Source organism: Oncorhynchus kisutch, linkage group LG1 (genome assembly GCF_002021735.2).
Source record: "Oncorhynchus kisutch isolate 150728-3 linkage group LG1, Okis_V2, whole genome shotgun sequence".
Lineage (NCBI taxonomy): Eukaryota > Metazoa > Chordata > Actinopteri > Salmoniformes > Salmonidae > Oncorhynchus > Oncorhynchus kisutch.
Window position 1 is genome coordinate 53,298,923 of NC_034174.2, and position 18,796 is coordinate 53,317,718.

Consider the following 18,796-nt stretch of genomic DNA (forward strand, 5'->3'; position numbering starts at 1 on the left):
GAACATTCCCACAGCATGATGCTGCCACCACCATGCTACTCTGTAGGGATGATGCCAGGTTTCCTCCAGAAGTGACTCTTGGCATTCGGGCCAAAGAGTTCAATCTTGGTTTTGTCAGACCAGAGAATCTTGTTTCTCATGATCTGAGAGTCTTTTGGCAAACTTCAAGCAGGTTGTCACGTGCCTTTTACTGAGGAGTGGCTTCCGTCTGACCACTTTACCATAAAGGCCTGATTGGTGGAGTGCTGCAGAGATGGTTGTCCTCCCCCGATTGCTCAGTTTGGCCGGTCGCTCTACAGACAATTCCTACTACTTATTGGGTTGGTTTTTGCTCTGACATGCAAGGTACCACCATGGTTAACTTTTTTGGGTTGGTAAAACCAATAAGAGGGTAGGCTCTCACAAAGTAGATAGACTCCAATATCTTCATTTTTTTCCCCCCACTAGCAGCAGCAGCAGGGGAAAAAGCTTTTTCACAGGTGTTTCAGTCCAAGCCTTCAGTGTGTACTAAAATAAGATATTGGAATGTTCTGTATGTAAACCTCTACCCTCTTATTATTGAATCAGTTACTACCCTGTCCACACATTTTCCTTTGTTACACAAAACCTGCTGTTATAGTCAGTCATCTGTATTTTGACAGTAGTGAGAGTTTTCAAATGGAGGGTGGTGCTGTTTGTGTCTTCTACTGTAGATTAATCAACCTTTAGGACGGCGTGTCCCTGCACAGTTGTCAGACAGGTACATAGAGGTGGTGTTAACTGTGAACCAGTTAGCTGTTTGTGCTCACATGTGAATGATTAACCTTCCGGTCTGCTGTTTTTGACTTGTTTGGTTACTTTGAGTTCCATGGAGTTGGCCACAGGTCCATTTCTGTTCTTATGGCGTCAATTGTTTGCCTTGATATGGAGATACGAATTTCCCTGGTTTGAAATTATAGAAAAGTACCATGGTGCCCCATTCACCATGCCTTCTGCACTGTGTTCTAACATTTGTATTGATTACATGTTCTATTTAAGGTAAGAATGTGATGGGTAAAGTAGGACACAGGAAATCCTATTGAGAAACAGCAGATCGCCTCCAAAAAATCAATGCGCTGTAACTTTACGACAGTAAAAGCCGTCCTCGGTGTCATGGAAACCAGATAACCCCCCCAGCCCTGTGCCTGTCGTTATTTCCAAACCCATGATGCCTCCTGCCAGCTGACCGTAACCTGAGCCAGACTAAATGACGAAGCTGCCAGATGATTGGAAACCATGTGGTGCTGTGGTATTTGTTGCGAAAACCAGACCCTAGGCAACACATTGACTAGAGTCTGATTTCAATGATACTCTTATTTTTGGGGAGCATAGAGGAGCAACATCACTGTCTCTGATCTCCATCTTGCTAACTACTATTTTTATTCAAACAGATAAAGTAGTGACGTAGGCAGGGGTGTAGTTCCTCTATGCCAAAAGAGTCCATTATTGAAACCAGACCCTAGTCACTGTTAGCCAAGGTCAAATTTTCAGGACTACTGTGGAATCGGGAGAGCGAGCAGCACAACAGGTCACCTTTCCGACTCCATCAGAGCGTGAGAGCAGCATTGTTGTGGTTGTCCACTTGTGGGAATTTTCCTTGCTAATTCTCAAGGGGGAACAGATTCAAGTGCCTTGTCCATTTGCACTGCATGTGATTGTACGATTTGTTTGCAAAAGGGCTGTTGATACAATTTGCACAAAGTCAGGAAGCAAAGGGAAGATCAAGCTAAGTTAAGACCAAGTGAATTTATAACAAATGTTTAATGTGTTCAAAGCATTTGGAAATTTCAGTGAATAGCTAAACTTCCTTTACCTTGAACAAACATGTTCTGGGTGAAAAAAAAGGTGCATGCTGTATGATTTCCACTTTCAAGCCCTTAATATGTTACATTTCTTGAAATCAATTGAAATATGGTTTGATGTCAAAGTGGCAGTTCACATTTATTCACATTTATTGTACCCTGTTCTCTTAAATTGACAACATACACAATGTAACAATATTTAATGTCAGTGCAAATGTTTAGGCCTATTTGGCTTATTATACAGTTGTACTTTGCCAGTACTAAGCTCAGAGGGTATCATTTAGCAGTAGTTGAAATTATCAAAGAACAGTGGGACATTTTCTTTAAATGTAACTTTAAATAATTATTAACATATTTTTGTAGTAGTTGCAAAACAAATAGGAAACAATGTTAACGGGTCATGATTAGCACACGCAACATTTATACCTTTTAACAAACACACCTGTTTACTGCTCTTTGGTAAGCTTTACGCTTTACATATCAGCCTCATGGCCTTCGTCACAGCTTTTGTCAGTGTTTTAAATTTTTGGAGATTGGAGTATAAGGAAAACAAGCATATGTTACCAAATATAACAAGGTGTATTTCATAACTATTCTAATAGTGTGTACATAATATATTAAGAAAGACTGTAACCACAATGAGGACATTGACCCGTCAAGCAAGTTTTCATAAATCATTGGGTACAGTACAAGAAAAAACGTCAGTTATCTGAAGTGGAGGCATTAACTTAATGTTCACATTTACAACATAACAATCACAGACAAACATATGTAAAGCTGTCATAAAATGAGTGCCACTTTATTTGCAATAGGCAATCACACAATATAATAGTTTACTTTTAAATGGATTATTCTTAACATGTAATCGAGTGTGTGTGAGTTTTTGTTGTTGAACTGGCAATATTCAAGTTCCCACATCTAAGCAGCCATGTCCAGAGAGCTCTGTATTGCTCTCCCTTGTAAAGGTTTGCCGAGTTTCTTAGGTACAGTGGCCAGTTGTTACAACACATCTAAGCAACCATGTCCACAGAGCTGTCTTTTTTTCTGTAAAGGTTGACAAATGTCTTTGGTACAGTGGCCCATGTGGTTCTGTTGTCAAAGTGCACCACAGGTCAGTAAAGTTCCTTGTTTGACATGGGGGGGGACTTGTGAATTCTTTAGTGATTATGGTTGCATCAGCCACTGTGCCTCTTAGTGATACACAGAGCCTAAATTTACCACAAAGTGTTTCCGGACAACTGAGATATGTCAATAACAAGTCTTCCCTGCTCCCCTCGCAAACAGTTTCCTACGAATAGAGAAGAATGTTAGATAATTGTCGCTTAGCTTTTGATTACGTGTCCAAGCAGTGACTTTCTCGAGATTTGAGCTAAACGAACCAACAGAAATGCATCAAGGCTCTAGCAGCACACTTTAGTACAGCCCTCTGAAGTGATACAATAACCAACAACTATTGGGAGAACTACATCCATTTTGGTCAGGAAGAACCCCACAACCTCGTCAAAGTCCTACCGTGGCATTGAAAAGAGAGGTGGCATTGCCTTGCGTGGCAAGTTGCCACCATGACTGGATGGGAACCATGGCTTGCTGCAGGACCTTGTCTCTGTGCCACTGCTCCAGGCAGTCCAACGCTTCTGGGAAGGCCTTGCTCTCAAACTTGTTGGCAAACATGCTGTTTCTGTCGATGATCCACTGCAAATCCTCCAGACCATAGATGCAGATGTCCCTAACATAGCGGCCTGCGGAAAGACGTGCAGCAGAAAGGACATAAAGATGAGATTCAGCTCAGTATCAAAGTCTATCAACTGCTGGTGCTCAAACAATGGCACCGGAAGGGATGGCTGCCGTTTTACGGGCTCCTAACCAATTGCACAATATTATTTGATTTTTTTCCGCACTTTTTTTGGTACATAATGTTTCTGCTACCTTCTCTTATGACCGACAAGAGATTCTGGATATCAGAACCGTGATTACCCACACCGAACTGGACAAATACTTTTTTTCTGTAATCCGTCTGACGCAAAGGATTTACTGCTGCTCCCGGACCAGGTCCAAATCTCCGTCATTCGCATGAGGAGACGAAGATACAGAGGCCGCAGATCTGGGTGCCTTGTGAGAATTAGTCAGCGACTGGGTAACCCGCCTCTCCCATTCGTCCTATTGGCCAACGTGCAGTCACTGGAGAATAAACTGGATGAGCTCCATTTTTGAGACTGTCCTGCTAAAGGGACATTTTAAACTGTAATATCTTGTTTCACCGAGTCGTGGCTGAACGACGACATGGATAATATAGAGTGCCTTGCGAAAGTATTCGGCCCCCTTGAACTTTGCGACCTTTTGCCACATTTCAGGCTTCAAACATAAAGATATAAAACTGTATTTTTTTGTGAAGAATCAACAACAAGTGGGACACAATCATGAAGTGGAACGACATTTATTGGATATTTCAAACTTTTTAACAAATCAAAAACTGAAAAATTGGGCGTGCAAAATTATTCAGCCCCTTTACTTTCAGTGCAGCAAACTCTCTCCAGAAGTTCAGTGAGGATCTCTGAATGATCCAATGTTGACCTAAATGACTAATGATGATAAATACAATCCACCTGTGTGTAATCAAGTCTCCGTATAAATGCACCTGCACTGTGATAGTCTCAAAGGTCCGTTAAAAGCGCAGAGAGCATCATGAAGAACAAGGAACACACCAGGCAGGTCCGAGATACTGTTGTGAAGAAGTTTAAAGCCGGATTTGGATACAACAAGATTTCCCAAGCTTTAAACATCCCAAGGAGCACTGTGCAAGCGATAATATTGAAATGGAAGGAGTATCAGACCACTGCAAATCTACCAAGACCTGGCCGTCCCTCTAAACTTTCAGCTCATACAAGGAGAAGACTGATCAGAGATGCAGCCAAGAGGCCCATGATCACTCTGGATGAACTGCAGAGATCTACAGCTGAGGTGGGAGACTCTGTCCATAGGACAACAATCAGTCGTATATTGCACAAATCTGGCCTTTATGGAAGAGTGGCAAGAAGAAAGCCATTTCTTAAAGATATCCATAAAAAGTGTCGTTTAATGTTTGCCACAAGCCACCTGGGAGACACACCAAACATGTGGAAGAAGGTGCTCTGGTCAGATGAAACCAAAATTGAACTTTTTGGCAACAATGCAAAACGTTATGTTTGGCGTAAAAGCAACACAGCTCATCACCCTGAACACACCATCCCCACTGTCAAACATGGTGGTGGCAGCATCATGGTTTGGGCCTGCTTTTCTTCAGCAGGGACAGGGAAGATGGTTAAAATTGATGGGAAGATGGATGGAGCCAAATACAGGACCATTCTGGAAGAAAACCTGATGGATTCTGCAAAAGACCTGAGACTGGGATGGAGATTTGTCTTCCAACAAGACAATGATCCAAAACATAAAGCAAAATCTACAATTGAATGGTTAAAAAATAAACATATCCAGGTGTTAGAATGGCCAAGTCAAAGTCCAGACCTGAATTCAATCGAGAATCTGTGGAAAGAACTGAAAACTGCTGTTCACAAATGCTCTCCATCCAACCTCACTGAGCTCGAGCTGTTTTGCAAGGAGGAATGGGAAAGAATTTCAGTCTCTCGATGTGCAAAACTGATAGACATACCCCAAGCGACTTACAGCTGTAATCGCAGCAAAAGGTGGCGCTACAAAGTATTAACTTAAGGGGGCTGAATAATTTTGCACGCCCAATTTTTCCGTTTTTGATTTGTTAAAAAAGTTTGAAATATCCAATAAATGTCGTTCCACTTCATGATTGTGTCCCACTTGTTGTTTCTTCACAAAAAAATACAGTTTTATATCTTTGTTTGAAGCCTGAAATGTGGCAAAAGGTTGCAAAGTTCAAGGGGTCCGAATACTTTCGCAAGGCACTGTACATACATACATACACAGCCAAAGTCAAGTTTACATACACCTTAGCCAAATACATTTGAATTAGGTTTTTCCACAATTCCTGACATTTAATCCTAGTAAAAATTATCTGTCTTAGGTCAGTTAGTATCACCACTTTATTTTAAGAATGTGAAATGTCAGAATGAGAGAAGAATAATTTATTTCATCACATTCCCATTGGGTCAGAAGTTTACATACACTCAATTTAATATTTGGTAGCATTGCCTTTTAATTTGTTTTGCTTGGGTCAAACGTTTCTGGTAGCCTTCCACAAGCTTTCCACAATAAGTTGGGTGTATTTTGGCCCATTCCTCCTGACAGAGCTGGTGTAACTGAGTCAGGTTTGTAGGCCTCCTTGCTCGCACATGTTTTTTTCAGTTCTGCCCACAAATTTTCTATTGGATTGAGGTCAATACCTTGACTTTGTTGTCCTTAAGCCATTTTGCCACAACTTTGGAAGTATGCTTGGGGTCATTGTTCATTTGGTAGACCCATTTGCGACTAAGCTTTAACTTCCTGACTGATGTCTTGAGATGTTGCTTCAATATATCCACATAATTTTCTCTCCTCGTGATGCCATCTATTTTGTGAAGTGCACCAGTCCCTCCTGCAGCAAAGCACCCCCACAACATGATGCTGCCACCACCGTGCTTCACGGTTTGGACGGTGTTCTTTGGCTTGCAAGCCTCCCCCTTTTTTCTTCCAAACATAAAAATGGTAATTATGGCCAAATAGTTCTATTTTGTTTCATCAGAACAGGGGACATTTCTCCAAAAAGTATAATCTTTGTCCCCATGTGCAGTTGCAAACTGTAGTCTGGCTTTTTTTATGGCGGTTTTGGACCAGTGGCTGCTTCCTTGCTTAGTGGCCTTTTAGGTTATGTTGATATATGACTCGTTTTACTGTGGCTATAGATACTTTTGTACCTGTTTCCTCCAGCATCTTCACAAGGTCCTTTGCTGTTGTTCGGGGATTGATTTGCATTTTTTGCACCAAAGGACGTTCATTTCTAGGAGACAGAACGCGTCTCCTTCCTGAGCGGTATGATTTCTGCGTGGTCCCATGGTGTTTATACTTGCATACTATTGTTTGTACAGATGAACGTGGTACTTTCAGGTGTTTGGAAATTGCTCCCAAGGATGAACCAGACTTGTGGTCTACAATTTTTTTCTGAGGTCTTGGCTGAATTCTTTAGATTTTCCCATGATGTCAAGCAAAGAGGCACTGAGTTTGAAGGTAGGCCTTGAAATACATCCACAGGTACACCTCCATTTGTCTCAAATGATGTCAATTAGCCTATTAGAAGCTTCTAAAGCCATGACATTTTCTGGAATTCTTTAGACTGGAGCGTTGGCCTTTGTGGGTTCGATTACAGACTCAAAATGGCCAGAAACAAAGACCTTTCTGAAACTCGTCAGTCTAGAAATGAAGGCTATTCCATGCGAGAAATTGCCAAGAAACTGAAGATCTCGTACAACATTGTGTACTACTCCCTTCACAGAACAGTGAAGACTGGCTATAACCAGAATAGAAAGAGTGGGAGGCCCTGGTGCACAACTGAGCAAGATGACAAGTACATTCGAGTGTTAAGAGTTCCTCTGTCCAGTATCTTTTTTCTTTTTATTGGACAGTCTGAGATATGGCTTTTTCTTTGTAACTCTGCCTAGACGGCCAGCATTGCTGAGTCGCCTCTTCACTGTTGACGTTGAGACTGGTGTTTTGCGGGTACTATTTAATGAAGCTGCCAGTTGGGGACTTGTGAAGTGTCTGTTTCTCAAACGAAACACTCTAATGTACTTGTCTTCTCGTGTACATATTACCTCCGTTACTTCGACTAACCTGTACCCCTGCACCTTGACTCGGTACCGGTACCCCCTGCATATAGCCTCTGTTATTTTATTGTTGCTTTATTCAACTTTATTTTATTTAGTAAATATTTTCTTAACCATTGTTTGGTTAAGAGCTTTTCAGTAAGCACCTGTTGTATTCGGCAAATGTGACATACGATTTTGATTTGTGTGAACAGTTTGCTTCCTAATCAGAAGACTAATCTGGAATCAAGGAGCAAAACATGCCCTAGACAAGTGAGGTCAAGAGTAGAAACTGACTTTGACCGGGATAGGGAGTTGTTGTACCTTTGCATCCATTGTGTACTGTCCCCTCTTGGTCCCTCCATTTGATTGTCCGGATCTCGCCACCCCAGCCGCCTCCTACATGACTTCCTGGCGCTTCTAGGAGCAGATAATCGATTCAAAACAGATATTTCATTCTCACTTTTCATTATAGCCTCTCATGTGTCACTTGCAGTGCCTTCAAAGTTTTCATACCCCTTGACTTATTCCACATTCTGTTGTTACACCCTGAATTCAAAATGGATTACTTTTTTTCTCTCACCCGTCTACATACACACAATATCCCAGAATGACAAAGTGAAAATGTATTTTGAATTTTTTTGTTAATTTATTTCAAATGAAATACAGAAATATCTCATTTACGTATGTCAATACTTTGTAGAAGCACCTTTTGGCAGCGATTACAGCTGAGAGTCTTTCTGGGTAAGTCTCTAAGAGCTTTCCACATCTGGACTGTACAACCGTTGCCCATTATTCTTTTCAAAATTCAAGCTCGTCAAATTGGTTGTTGATCATTGCGAAGCCATTTTCAGGTCCAGACATCGATTTTTCAAGTCGATTTAAGTAAAATGTTACTCGGCCACTCTGGTAAGTTACGCCAGTGTAGATTTGACCTTGTGTGTTAGCTTATTGTCCTGATGAAAGGTGAATTCATCTCCTAGTGTCTGGTGGAAAGCAGACTGAACCAGGTTTTCCTGTATGATTTTGCCTGTGCTTAGCTCCGTTCTGTTTATTTTTTAATCATGAATAACCCATAGTCCTTAATGATTGCGGGGGGGTTGTTGAATCTGTGTTTTGAAATGTGGGACCTTTCAACTATCTGTATGTGTGGGGTACAGAGACGAGGTAGTCATTCAAAAGTCCTATTATATACTATTATTGCAAACAGTAAGTCCATGCAATATATTGTGTTAAGCAAATTTGTACTCCTGAATGTATTTAGGCTTTCCATAACAAAGGGGTGGAATATTTGACGTATTTTTCCTAGCCACTGTGCTTCTGCATTTCTTTCTCTTTGGGGGTTTGGGCTGGTTATCTGTAAAGCACTTTGACAACTGCTGATGTAAAAAGGGCTTCATAAAATACATGTCATTGAGCTACGCTGGTTTACTTTACTTCAAACAATGTGGGCATGTTGAACCCATTCCTTTTAAGTTTCAAGGCTAGAAGTAATCTTTGAACACCCCAAATAAATGTACTATAAATCAGCCTTTCACGAACTGTTACTAGGCCACCAGGATTTATCGACTAAGCATAGCCATTCTGTCTCCTAGGTTTTTGCTTTTGGATACATTTCAAATTGGAAAGGTTGTGCGTGGCATAGCTATGCACTCATGGAAAGATTGTAGATGTCTTATCTGTTTTCCTCACGGATTTAACATTGATATAAGCTCAGAACCACTTGTGTTAGAGATTACAAGTTGCTTTTTATGTGCTGTTTGTAAACTTGTACTTTACCTTTAATGTGATTGAGCGTCACCCAGTAGTGCTCATCTGGGCTGAATGCGTCCTTGGACCACTCTAGCAGGTCTCTGGACACGTGACTCCTCAGTACAAACTCCACAAAGGTCCTGGTTAGTGCGTAGTAGGCTGTACCAAAGTACATCTGAAGCCTGTGGGGCGGAGCACCTTTCTTTGGGCCTCCGCGCTTGGGGGCCACGTGGGAGCCCCTGACTTCCATGTACTGCAGCTGAGTCCGGTGCCTCATAGCCGCAGGCTGCTTGATGCCCGGGGTCATGTTCCTGTCCCTCCACTCCTTGCTCTGCATGTAGCGCACCAGCTCCAGGTTGCTCTTTACAGGGAAGTCCTGGCCGCACAAGTTGAGCACCTTCCTCCAGGGTACAGGCGATGCCGCCAGGTCCCTCATGCAGTTGATGTCGGCCTGCAGCCGTGAGAAGCCGGCATAGGTCACCATCTCGCTGTGGCTGGCCAGGAACACATTGGGAAAGCAGCCCACAAGGCTCTCCACGGCTTCCCTGTACTCCTGCGGAGCCTTGGCGTCCACGTGGATACAGTAGACATTCTGCGGCATGTAGATGGCCCGAAGCAGGCGCACCAACAGCTCCAGCTCCTTGTGGACAGTGAGGATGAAGGCCAGAGGGTAGTCTTCCTCCTCCCGGCTCAGCGAGCTGGTGATGAAGTGAAGCTCCCTCACCAGACGAGAGCAGTCCTGGTCCCCACCTCGATTTCCCATACTCAGAAGATAGCTCTCCACCTGGCAGTCATGGCGTTGCCATGCTGTTGAGCCCTTGGTGCTGGGGAGGAAAGCTTGGCAGTACTTAGAGAATGGCCTGCAGCCCAGGGGCCCACTCTGACCCTGGGGATCTGTGCCAGCCATGGCCCTCAGGTAGATGACTGAGCAGATGAGCATGCATATTCCCAGGCAGAACAGGAAACTGCGCTTTGCGCCTTCCAGCTGGAGCATAATAGTCCTGCACTGGACGGACACCACACAATCACCTGCAGCAAAAGACCAGGGTTAGGCTGTGCTGTAAAATTACAAAGCCAGACTTGAGACATTAAAAGTATTTTAAAGACTCATACCCTTCCATACTTTTTATGGAAGATTATTGAAAAATAACCACAATTATCAGCAATGTTTTACAACCGTAAGAATAATCTGTTTCCTCATTGCAATTCATACGGGGATTCTTTCTAGAGATGTTTAAAAACCCAGCACACAGCAAAGATGAGTAGCTTTTTATGCAGTGCTTATTAATCCGATCACAACAGATGAAACAAGTGAGTAGAGAGGAAATACTTAGATAATGCTGCTAGATGGACTGAGGAAGCTGGCTCAGGAAATTGAAGAAATGAATCATTAAGCAATGCAAGAGACAGACTCAGACATCAGAATAGAAATGAAGATTTGAATTTTGAACCTAGCCATGCAAACAAGGTTTGTATTTTTGCAGTATACAGATTTCGAAATATGGAAATGCTCTTGCTCCTAGATACACAATACCCTGGATCTAAATAGGATCACACAGCCATAATTAACATAATACATTTTCTTAATCACTTGTAAATCAAAGTAGGTCTACCTGTTGTTCCTGCTAACAGATTGATTATATTTTGTAAGAAGTGAGCTACACTGCTTCGCTCATTCACTGCACTACCACTGGTGGAGAATCAATAAGAATCCAGTTGCTCTTATAACACCCTCTGCAGTTGCCTGATAGCACACTAGAGAGACTTATTCACCGGAGACTTGCTAGAACCCGATAATCAGTGGCAGCCTGTTAAAGAGATTTGGACATTGGGCTTGTTATGTGAATATGTCATGAAATCCCAAGGGTCTCCCACATCAACTACACAGGCCATTGTGACATCAAGAAGAAGAAAAAAAACAAGATTGGTCTATGCAGTAATTATGTCAACAGACAGGTAAAGTTGAATAGAACCCCCAGGGATTTATCTCATTCTTGGCTTACTGATTCTGAGAGAGCCGTCTTGTTTGCTTATGGCAAACTGCCATTGATTTATTGTTTGTAGTTAATGGGAGACTTTTTCACAAGAAATGAAACCGTCAACTGGCGTTGTTTATTTAGAAACTAAGAAAACTGTGTGGATAGCAGTGTATCATCCAGTGTGCAAGATAAAAATAAAACAAATTGAACCACCTGTTGCCATTATTAGTTGGATTAAACACTGCTAGTTCTCATGGAGCCAGCTTTTATTTTATCACCTGTTAATGGATTGAGTAATTAACCAGATATTCCATCACTCTTAGGCATTTGTAATTGAAAGCTCATTGTGGGATTGTTTAATACCACACACATCATTGCATACTACCCTCAGCAACATTTTGATTCAGGGCAAATACAATCTACCATTACCTCCAAGTGTTACACACACACACACACACAGAGTATAAGGCTATCCAGTTACCTTAATTGCAGTTGAACCCAGGGTCCTTTTGCTGAAGAATAGGTTAAACATTAAGCGCCTTAACAAAAAATGGCGAGCCGGAATCAACAGGGAGTCCAGCCTGGCACACGCAGGGAGCTGGAGCCATGGGTTGTCAAGGGATGGGCTCGTGGAGCTGATGCTGCTGCAGTTTGCTGTGCGTTGCTTTTGTTGTGGTTGTCTCAGGGCGGCGGGTGGCTCGCAACGTCGTTGTACTCCACATCCGTCTCTGTTTTGAGCGTGTGTGTGTGCCTGCGTGGGTCATTTCTTGCTCTCACGTCTGTGGCTGAGGCGCTCCAACTGCATCCCACCTGAGATGAGGGCCGGCCCTGCCTGGTAAGGGCGGATTCTCTCTCATTTGGCGCACACACACACCCATATACAAGCACTGGCAACCTTTCCCGACAGTCTCCTACCACCTTTAAAATGATCTTCAACTGCCTCGCTTAATTTTTTTTCTCTCTTCATCTCTCACCCCGTGTCGCTATTTCTCTCTCATTCTCCTTTCCCAATTTTAGATTTAACACAAAAGCTAAGCAACCCCAATCTTCCTTCCAATGTCAGATTTGCAGCAGTCGCAGCATGGATTATGGATCTTATCCTCGACTTCTGCCTCTCTCGCTCCCTCTCTCCTGGGAGAGATCTCAGATGGTTCTGCTGCTGTGGCTGGTTTAGTGCTGTGCAGAGTAGAGTGCCGCCGGAGGCAGCGACAGCCTCAGCCAGTGTTTTGTTTGCTGCCTGGTCAGCGACTGAGATTAGTTCTTGTTGTGTTAACAGGGCCACATGGCCAGAGGTCACATTGAGCTGACACCAGGACACAATAGGTCCCCCCTGCTGGTGGGCTTTTGTCTTTGTGTGGCCAAGTGTGACGTTATGAGTGTGTGTATATGAACATGAGTGTGCACGTGAGCGTTTGTCACTCATTAATGAAAATAAACATTCACTAGTAATGCACAGGTCTGTTTTTATTAAAGAAGGGGGAAAGAACACAACAGAAGCTGTTGATTTGAGTAGAATAGTCATTTGTCCCTCCATTATTCTACAATTTTGCTTTTAGCCTGCCAAATTATGGATATAATGGCCTCCCCTCTTATCACTTTCTGTTAAATGAGGAAGAGCTCGGTTTTTGTTTGGAAAGTGTGTTGGAAAGCAGTTGGCATCAGTTTCTGGGATTACTTATCTCTTTCCAGTGATCCTGCTGACCAAGGATGGGTCTGAGAAGCTATTTGGCATCGCAGCTAGCCTAGCTGCTAGCTGGCTGCATATCAAGCTAGCGAGGTTTTCTTGAATGCAGCCCGCGACGAGGTTAGCCATTGTGGCTGGGACCGCGGATTGTCCCGGGTTTGTGGCTGTCTAGATCCCTGCTGTTGTTTTCAATCTTCCCTGTGACCTGCCCTGTCTGGAACTGAGAGGAGTAACAGCGTAACATACGTTGCTAGCTACTATGACAAGACCAAAGCCGGCGGGAGTACCATTGAGGACAGTGGTGTCTCTATCACACGTGAAGGATATTTTAATTGAACAAAAGAGACCTTACAAGCAGTTGTTACAAGAAAATAGCTTCAAGTGTTTTGTTCAAATTCTCGTGGATTTTATCAATAAAAGAATGGACGACCTGACCAGAGATTTCCAGGACCTGAAGAACAGTTTGCAGTTTTCCCAGGGTCAGCTCGATGAGTTGAAACAAGAGAATGGCAAGATGACAGCAATCTGTAAGTCATTGAGAGAGGACATCAGTTCTGTGTGTGAATTCATGATAACAATGACCGATAAATCAGATTATCTCGAGGGACAATCAAGGCGGAACAACATAGTTGTGGATGGAATCACCACATGAGACCTGGACAGTCTGAGGATAAAGTGAGGGAAATGATCTCTGAGAAATTGAAGATGGACCACAGGAAGATTGAGGTGGAGCGTGCACAAATGACTGGAAAACCCACCACCGGCCCAGGTGATTAGGCCCAGGCCAATAGTGGTCAAGTTCCTGAAGTTCAAGGACAAGGTTGCTGTTCTGGAAAGAGCCAAGAAAGTATATCTTCCTCTACGAGGACTATCCTGAAGCTGTGCGCCAGAAGAGGAAAAAACTGATCCCTGCCATGAAAGCTGCCAGAGCGCGTGGGGACATTGCGTACATCCGCTATGACAGGCTCATTGTCCACCCTCCCTCCCAGAAGCATGGAATGGATGAGCGAGCTAATCATATGGTTTGTAGCCTCAACTCCGCAGCGCGCGCGAACACACACACACACACACACACCAATTGATTAATGGACTGCTGAATGCATTTTTCTTTTGCTTTGTCTGCTCTTTTCAGTATTATGTCTATCGCTGATAAGCTACCCAGGAAAGGGCTGAAAATAGCCCATATTAATATATGTAGCCTTTAGAAATAAGGTTAATGAAATCAATAACTTGCTAACATCAGATAACATTCATATATTAGCAATTTCTGAGACTTACTTAGATAATTCATTTGATGATACATCAGTAGCAATAGAAGTATACAACATGTATAGAAGAGACAGAAATGCTTTTGGGGAGGTGATGCTGTATAATTTAGTCAGCCACCAATTGCAAGTTCTGCCACTTAAAAAGATGAGAGGCCTGTAATTTTCATCATAGGTACACTTCAACTATGACAGACAAAATGAGGAAAAAAATCGCATTGTAGGATTTTTAATGAATTTATTTGTAAATTATGGTGGAAAATAAGTATTTGGTCAATAACAAAAGTTTATCTCAATAATTTGTTATATACCCTTTGTTGGCAATGACAGAGGTCAAACATTTTCTGTAAGTCTTCACAAGGTTTTCACACACTGTTACTGGTATTTTGGCCCATTCCTCCATGCAGATCTCCTCTAGAGCAGTGATGTTTTGGGGCTGTTGCTGGGCAACACAGACTTTCAACTCCCTCCAAAGATTTTCTATGGGGTTGAGATCTGGAGACTGGCTAGGCCACTCCAGGACCTTGAAATGCTTCTTACGAAGCCACTCCTTCGTTGGCCGGGCGGTGTGTTTGGGATCATTGTCATGCTGAAAGACCCAGCCACGTTTCATCTCCAATGCCCTTGCTGATGGAAGGAGGAATTCACTCAAAATCTCACGATACATGGCCCCATTCATTCTTTCCTTTACACGGATCAGTCGTCCTGGTCCCTTTGCAGAAAAACAGCCCCAAAGCATGATGTTTCCACCCCCATGCTTCACAGTAGGTATGGTGTTCTTTGGATGCAACTCAGCATTCTTTGTCCTCCAAACACAACAAGTTGAGTTTTTACCAAAAAGTTCTATTTTGGTTTCATCTGACCATATGACATTCTCCCAATCTTCTTCTGGATCATCCAAATGCTCTCTAGCAAACTTCAGACGGGCCTGGACATGTACTGGCTTATGCAGGGGGACATGTCTGGCACTGCAGGATTTGAGTCCCTGGTGGCGTAGTGTGTTACTGATGGTAGGCTTTGTTACGGGGTGAGATCTTGCGTGGAGCCCCAGATCGAGGGAGATTATCAATGGTCTTGTATGTCTTCCATTTCCTACGAAGCTGCTTACCGTACCTATCTTCAAACCAATCTGCTTACCTATTGCAAATTCAGTCTTCCCAGCCTGGTGCAGGTCTACAATTTTGTTTCTGGTGTCCTTTGACAGCTCTTTGGTCTTGGCCATAGTGGAGTTAGAGTGTGACTGTTTGAGGTTGTGGACAGGTGTCTTTTATACTGATAACAAGTTCAAACAGGTGCCATTAATACAGGTAACGAGTGGAGGACAGAGGATCCTCTTAAAGAAGTTGTTACAGGGCTGTGAGAGCCAGAAATCTTGCTTGTTTGTAGGTGACCAAATACTTATTTTCCACCATAATTTGCAAATAAATTATTTACAAATCCTACAATGTGATTTTCTGGATTCCCCCCCCCCCCTCATTTTGTCTGACATAGTTGAAGTGTACCTGTGATGAAAATAACAGGCCTCTCTCATCTTTTTAAGTGGGCGAACTTGCACAATTGGTGGCTGACAAAATATTTTTTTGCCCCTGTAATGCTTATAGAAGATCTTATGTCAAGTGTTATTGAAGTGTTGTGGTTGCAGGTTCACTTGGCACATCTAAAGCCTTTCCTTTTGGGGTATTGCTATAGGCCACCAGGTGCTAACCGTCAGTATCTAAATAATTTGTGAATTGCTTGATAGTGTGGTCCCAGCCACAATGACATAAACAGAGGTCTACTTTCTTGGGGACCTGAATATTGACTGGTTTTAATCAAGCTCTCCACTCAAGAGGAAGCTTCTTACTGTAATCAGTGCCTGTAATCTGGTTCAGGTTATTAATCAACCTACCAGGGTGTTTACAAACAATACAGGAACAAGACTGTCCAAATGTTTCGATCACACTTTGTTCTAAATCTATGTCCGTACCCATTGGATCACAATATAGTGGCTTTATCCAGGAAAGTCAAAGTTCCAATAGCTGGGTCTGAAATAGTGTATGAGATCATACAAAAGATTTTGCTGTGACTCTTATGTGGATGATGTTAAAAATATTTGTTGGTCTGATGTGATTAATGAGGAGCATCCAGACGCTGCACTTGATGAATTTATGAAAATGCTTCTTCCAATTATTGATAATCATCACCTGTTAAGAAATTGACTGTTAGAACTGTTAAGGCTCCATGGATTGATGAGGAATTGAAAAACAATGGTTGAAAGAAATGGGGCAAAAGGAGTGGCTAATAAGTCTGGCTGCACATCTGACTGGCTTACTTTCTGCAAATTGAGAAATTATGTGACTAAACTCAGCAAAAAGAAAAATAAACTTTATTATGAAGCCAAGATCAATGATATAAAGAATGATGGGAAAAAAACTTTGGAGTACTTTAAATGAAATTATGGACAGAAAGACAAATTCAACTCCCATCTTTCATTGAGTCAGATGGATTATTCATCACCAAACCATTTGATGTTGCCAGTTATTTTAATGATTATTTCATTGGCAAATTTAGGCAGGAAATCCCCACAACGAACAGTGAGCAATTGTATTAATGCATAAAAAAACATAGTGAAAGAAAAGCAGTGCGAGTTTGAATTTTGTAAAGTTAGTGTGGGAGAGGTGGAAAAATTGTTATCGGTCAATAATGACAAACCTCCTGGCATTGACAACTTAGATGGAAAGCTACTGAGGATGGTAGCTGACTCGATAGGAGTTGCTATCTGTCATCTTTTTAATCTGAGCCTAGAGGAAAGTCTTTGTCCTCAAGCCTGGAGGGAAGCCAAAGTAATTCCGCTACCTAAGTGGTAAAGCGGCTTTTACTAGTTCTAAAAGCAGACCTATAAGCTTGCTGCCATCTCTTAGCAAACTGTTGGAAAAATTATTTGACCAAATACAAAGCTATTTCACTAAACTAATTAACAGCAAACTTTCAGCATGAAAATAGAGAAGGGCACTCAATAAATGACTGACTGGTTGAACAAAGATTGTGGGAGCTGTACTGAGATTACAGTGCGGCCTTTGATATTATTTACCATAACCTGTTGTTGAATAAACGTATGTGCTATGGCTTTTCAACTTCTGCCATGTCGTGGATTCAGAGCTATCTGTCTAATAGAACTCAAAGGGTTTTCTTTAATGGAAGCTTCTCTAATGTCAAACATGTAAAGTGTGGTGTACCACAGGACAGCTCTCTAGGCCCTCTACTCTTTTTGATTTTTACCAATGACCTGCCACTGGCATTAAACAAAGCATGTGTCCATGTATGCGGATGATTCAACCATATATGCATCAGCAACCACAGCTAATGAAGTCACTGAAACCCTTCAGTGCTAGACCTCAGCTGAATCTGGTAATGGATGGTGTGGCTGTTGAACAAGTTAAGGAGACTAGATTACATGGAGATTGATTCTAGATTGTAAAACTGTCATGGTCAAAACATATAGATTCTATAGATGGGGAGAGGTCTAGCTGAAATATAGGGATGCTCTGCTTTTTTGACACAACAATCATAAAAGCAAGGCTGTAGGCTCTAGTTTTGTCTAATCTTGATTATTGTCCCGCCGTGTTGTCCAGTGCTGCAAGGAAAGACCTAGTTAAGCTGCAGCTGGCCCAGAACAGAGTGGCACGTTTTGCTCTTAATTGTAATCAGAGGGCTGATTATAAATACTATGCATGCCAGTCTCTCTTGGCTTAGTGTTGAGGAGAGACTGACTGCATCACTTATTTATATAAGAAACAATGTTAACTATGCAAACAATTTGGGATTTTCAACTTACACACAGCTCTGACACATACACGTATCCCACCAGACATGCCACCAGGGGTCTTTTCACAGTCCCCAAATCCAGAACAGATTCAAGAAAGCGTACAGTATTACAGAGTCCTTATTGCATGGAACTTCCTTCCATCTCATATTGCTCAAATAAACAGCAAACCTGGTTTCAAAACACAGATAAACACATCGCTGCACAACGACTCTCCCCTATTTGACCTAGATTTGTGAGTTTGTGTATACATTGACATGTAGGCTAGCTGTGCCTGTATGTAGTTCTGTCCTTGAGCTGTGCTTGTCTTTTGATGTTCTGTAATAAGTAATTCTGTATTATGTCTCATGTTTTGTGTGGACCCCAGGTAGTGTAGCTGCTGCCTTTGCAACAGCTAATGGGGATCCTAATAAAATACCAAGTACCGAATGTGTGATAGTCATACTGCATATTTATTTTCTACAACTCTTTACGTGCACGCTGCGTGAAACCACATACAGTACATGTGGAAAGTATACCCCATAATGACAAAGCAAAAACAGGTTTTTAAAATGTTTGCGAATGTGTTAAATTAACAGGAATACCTTATTTACAAAGTATTCAGACCCTTTGCCATGTTACTCAAAATTGAGCTCAGCTGCATCCTGTTTCCATTGATCAACCTTGAGATGTTTCTAAAACTTGATTGGAGTCCACCTGTTGCAAATGCAATTGATTGGACATAATTTGGAAAGGCACACACCTGTCTAT

At 42.3% G+C, this 18,796-nt stretch overlaps 2 protein-coding genes across 5 annotated transcripts in view; one reads left to right on the top strand and one right to left on the bottom strand.

Moving 5' to 3' along the window:
* The window catches only part of LOC109891324 (replication termination factor 2-like), a 37,498-nt gene that overhangs the window by 4,949 nt on the left and 13,753 nt on the right, over window positions 1-18,796 (top strand). The gene's annotated exons all lie outside the window — the stretch shown is intronic.
* On the bottom strand, window positions 1,935-12,561 carry LOC109891309 (beta-1,3-galactosyl-O-glycosyl-glycoprotein beta-1,6-N-acetylglucosaminyltransferase 7). 3 transcript variants are annotated; one of them, XM_020483755.2, is made up of 5 exons: window positions 11,777-12,559; window positions 9,344-10,345; window positions 7,889-7,984; window positions 3,333-3,559; window positions 1,935-3,108 (listed from the first exon to the last, which is right to left on the bottom strand). In XM_020483755.2, the coding sequence occupies exons 2-5, from the start codon at window positions 10,308-10,310 to the stop codon at window positions 2,800-2,802; spliced, it is 1,599 nt and encodes a 532-aa protein (XP_020339344.1). In that variant the 5' UTR covers window positions 10,311-10,345; window positions 11,777-12,559; the 3' UTR covers window positions 1,935-2,799. The 3 variants fall into 3 exon arrangements, with proteins under 3 accessions (XP_020339344.1, XP_020339334.1, XP_031682892.1); XM_020483745.2 differs by lacking the exon at window positions 11,777-12,559 and adding an exon at window positions 10,930-11,074; XM_031827032.1 differs by having other exon boundaries at window positions 1,935-3,559; window positions 11,777-12,561.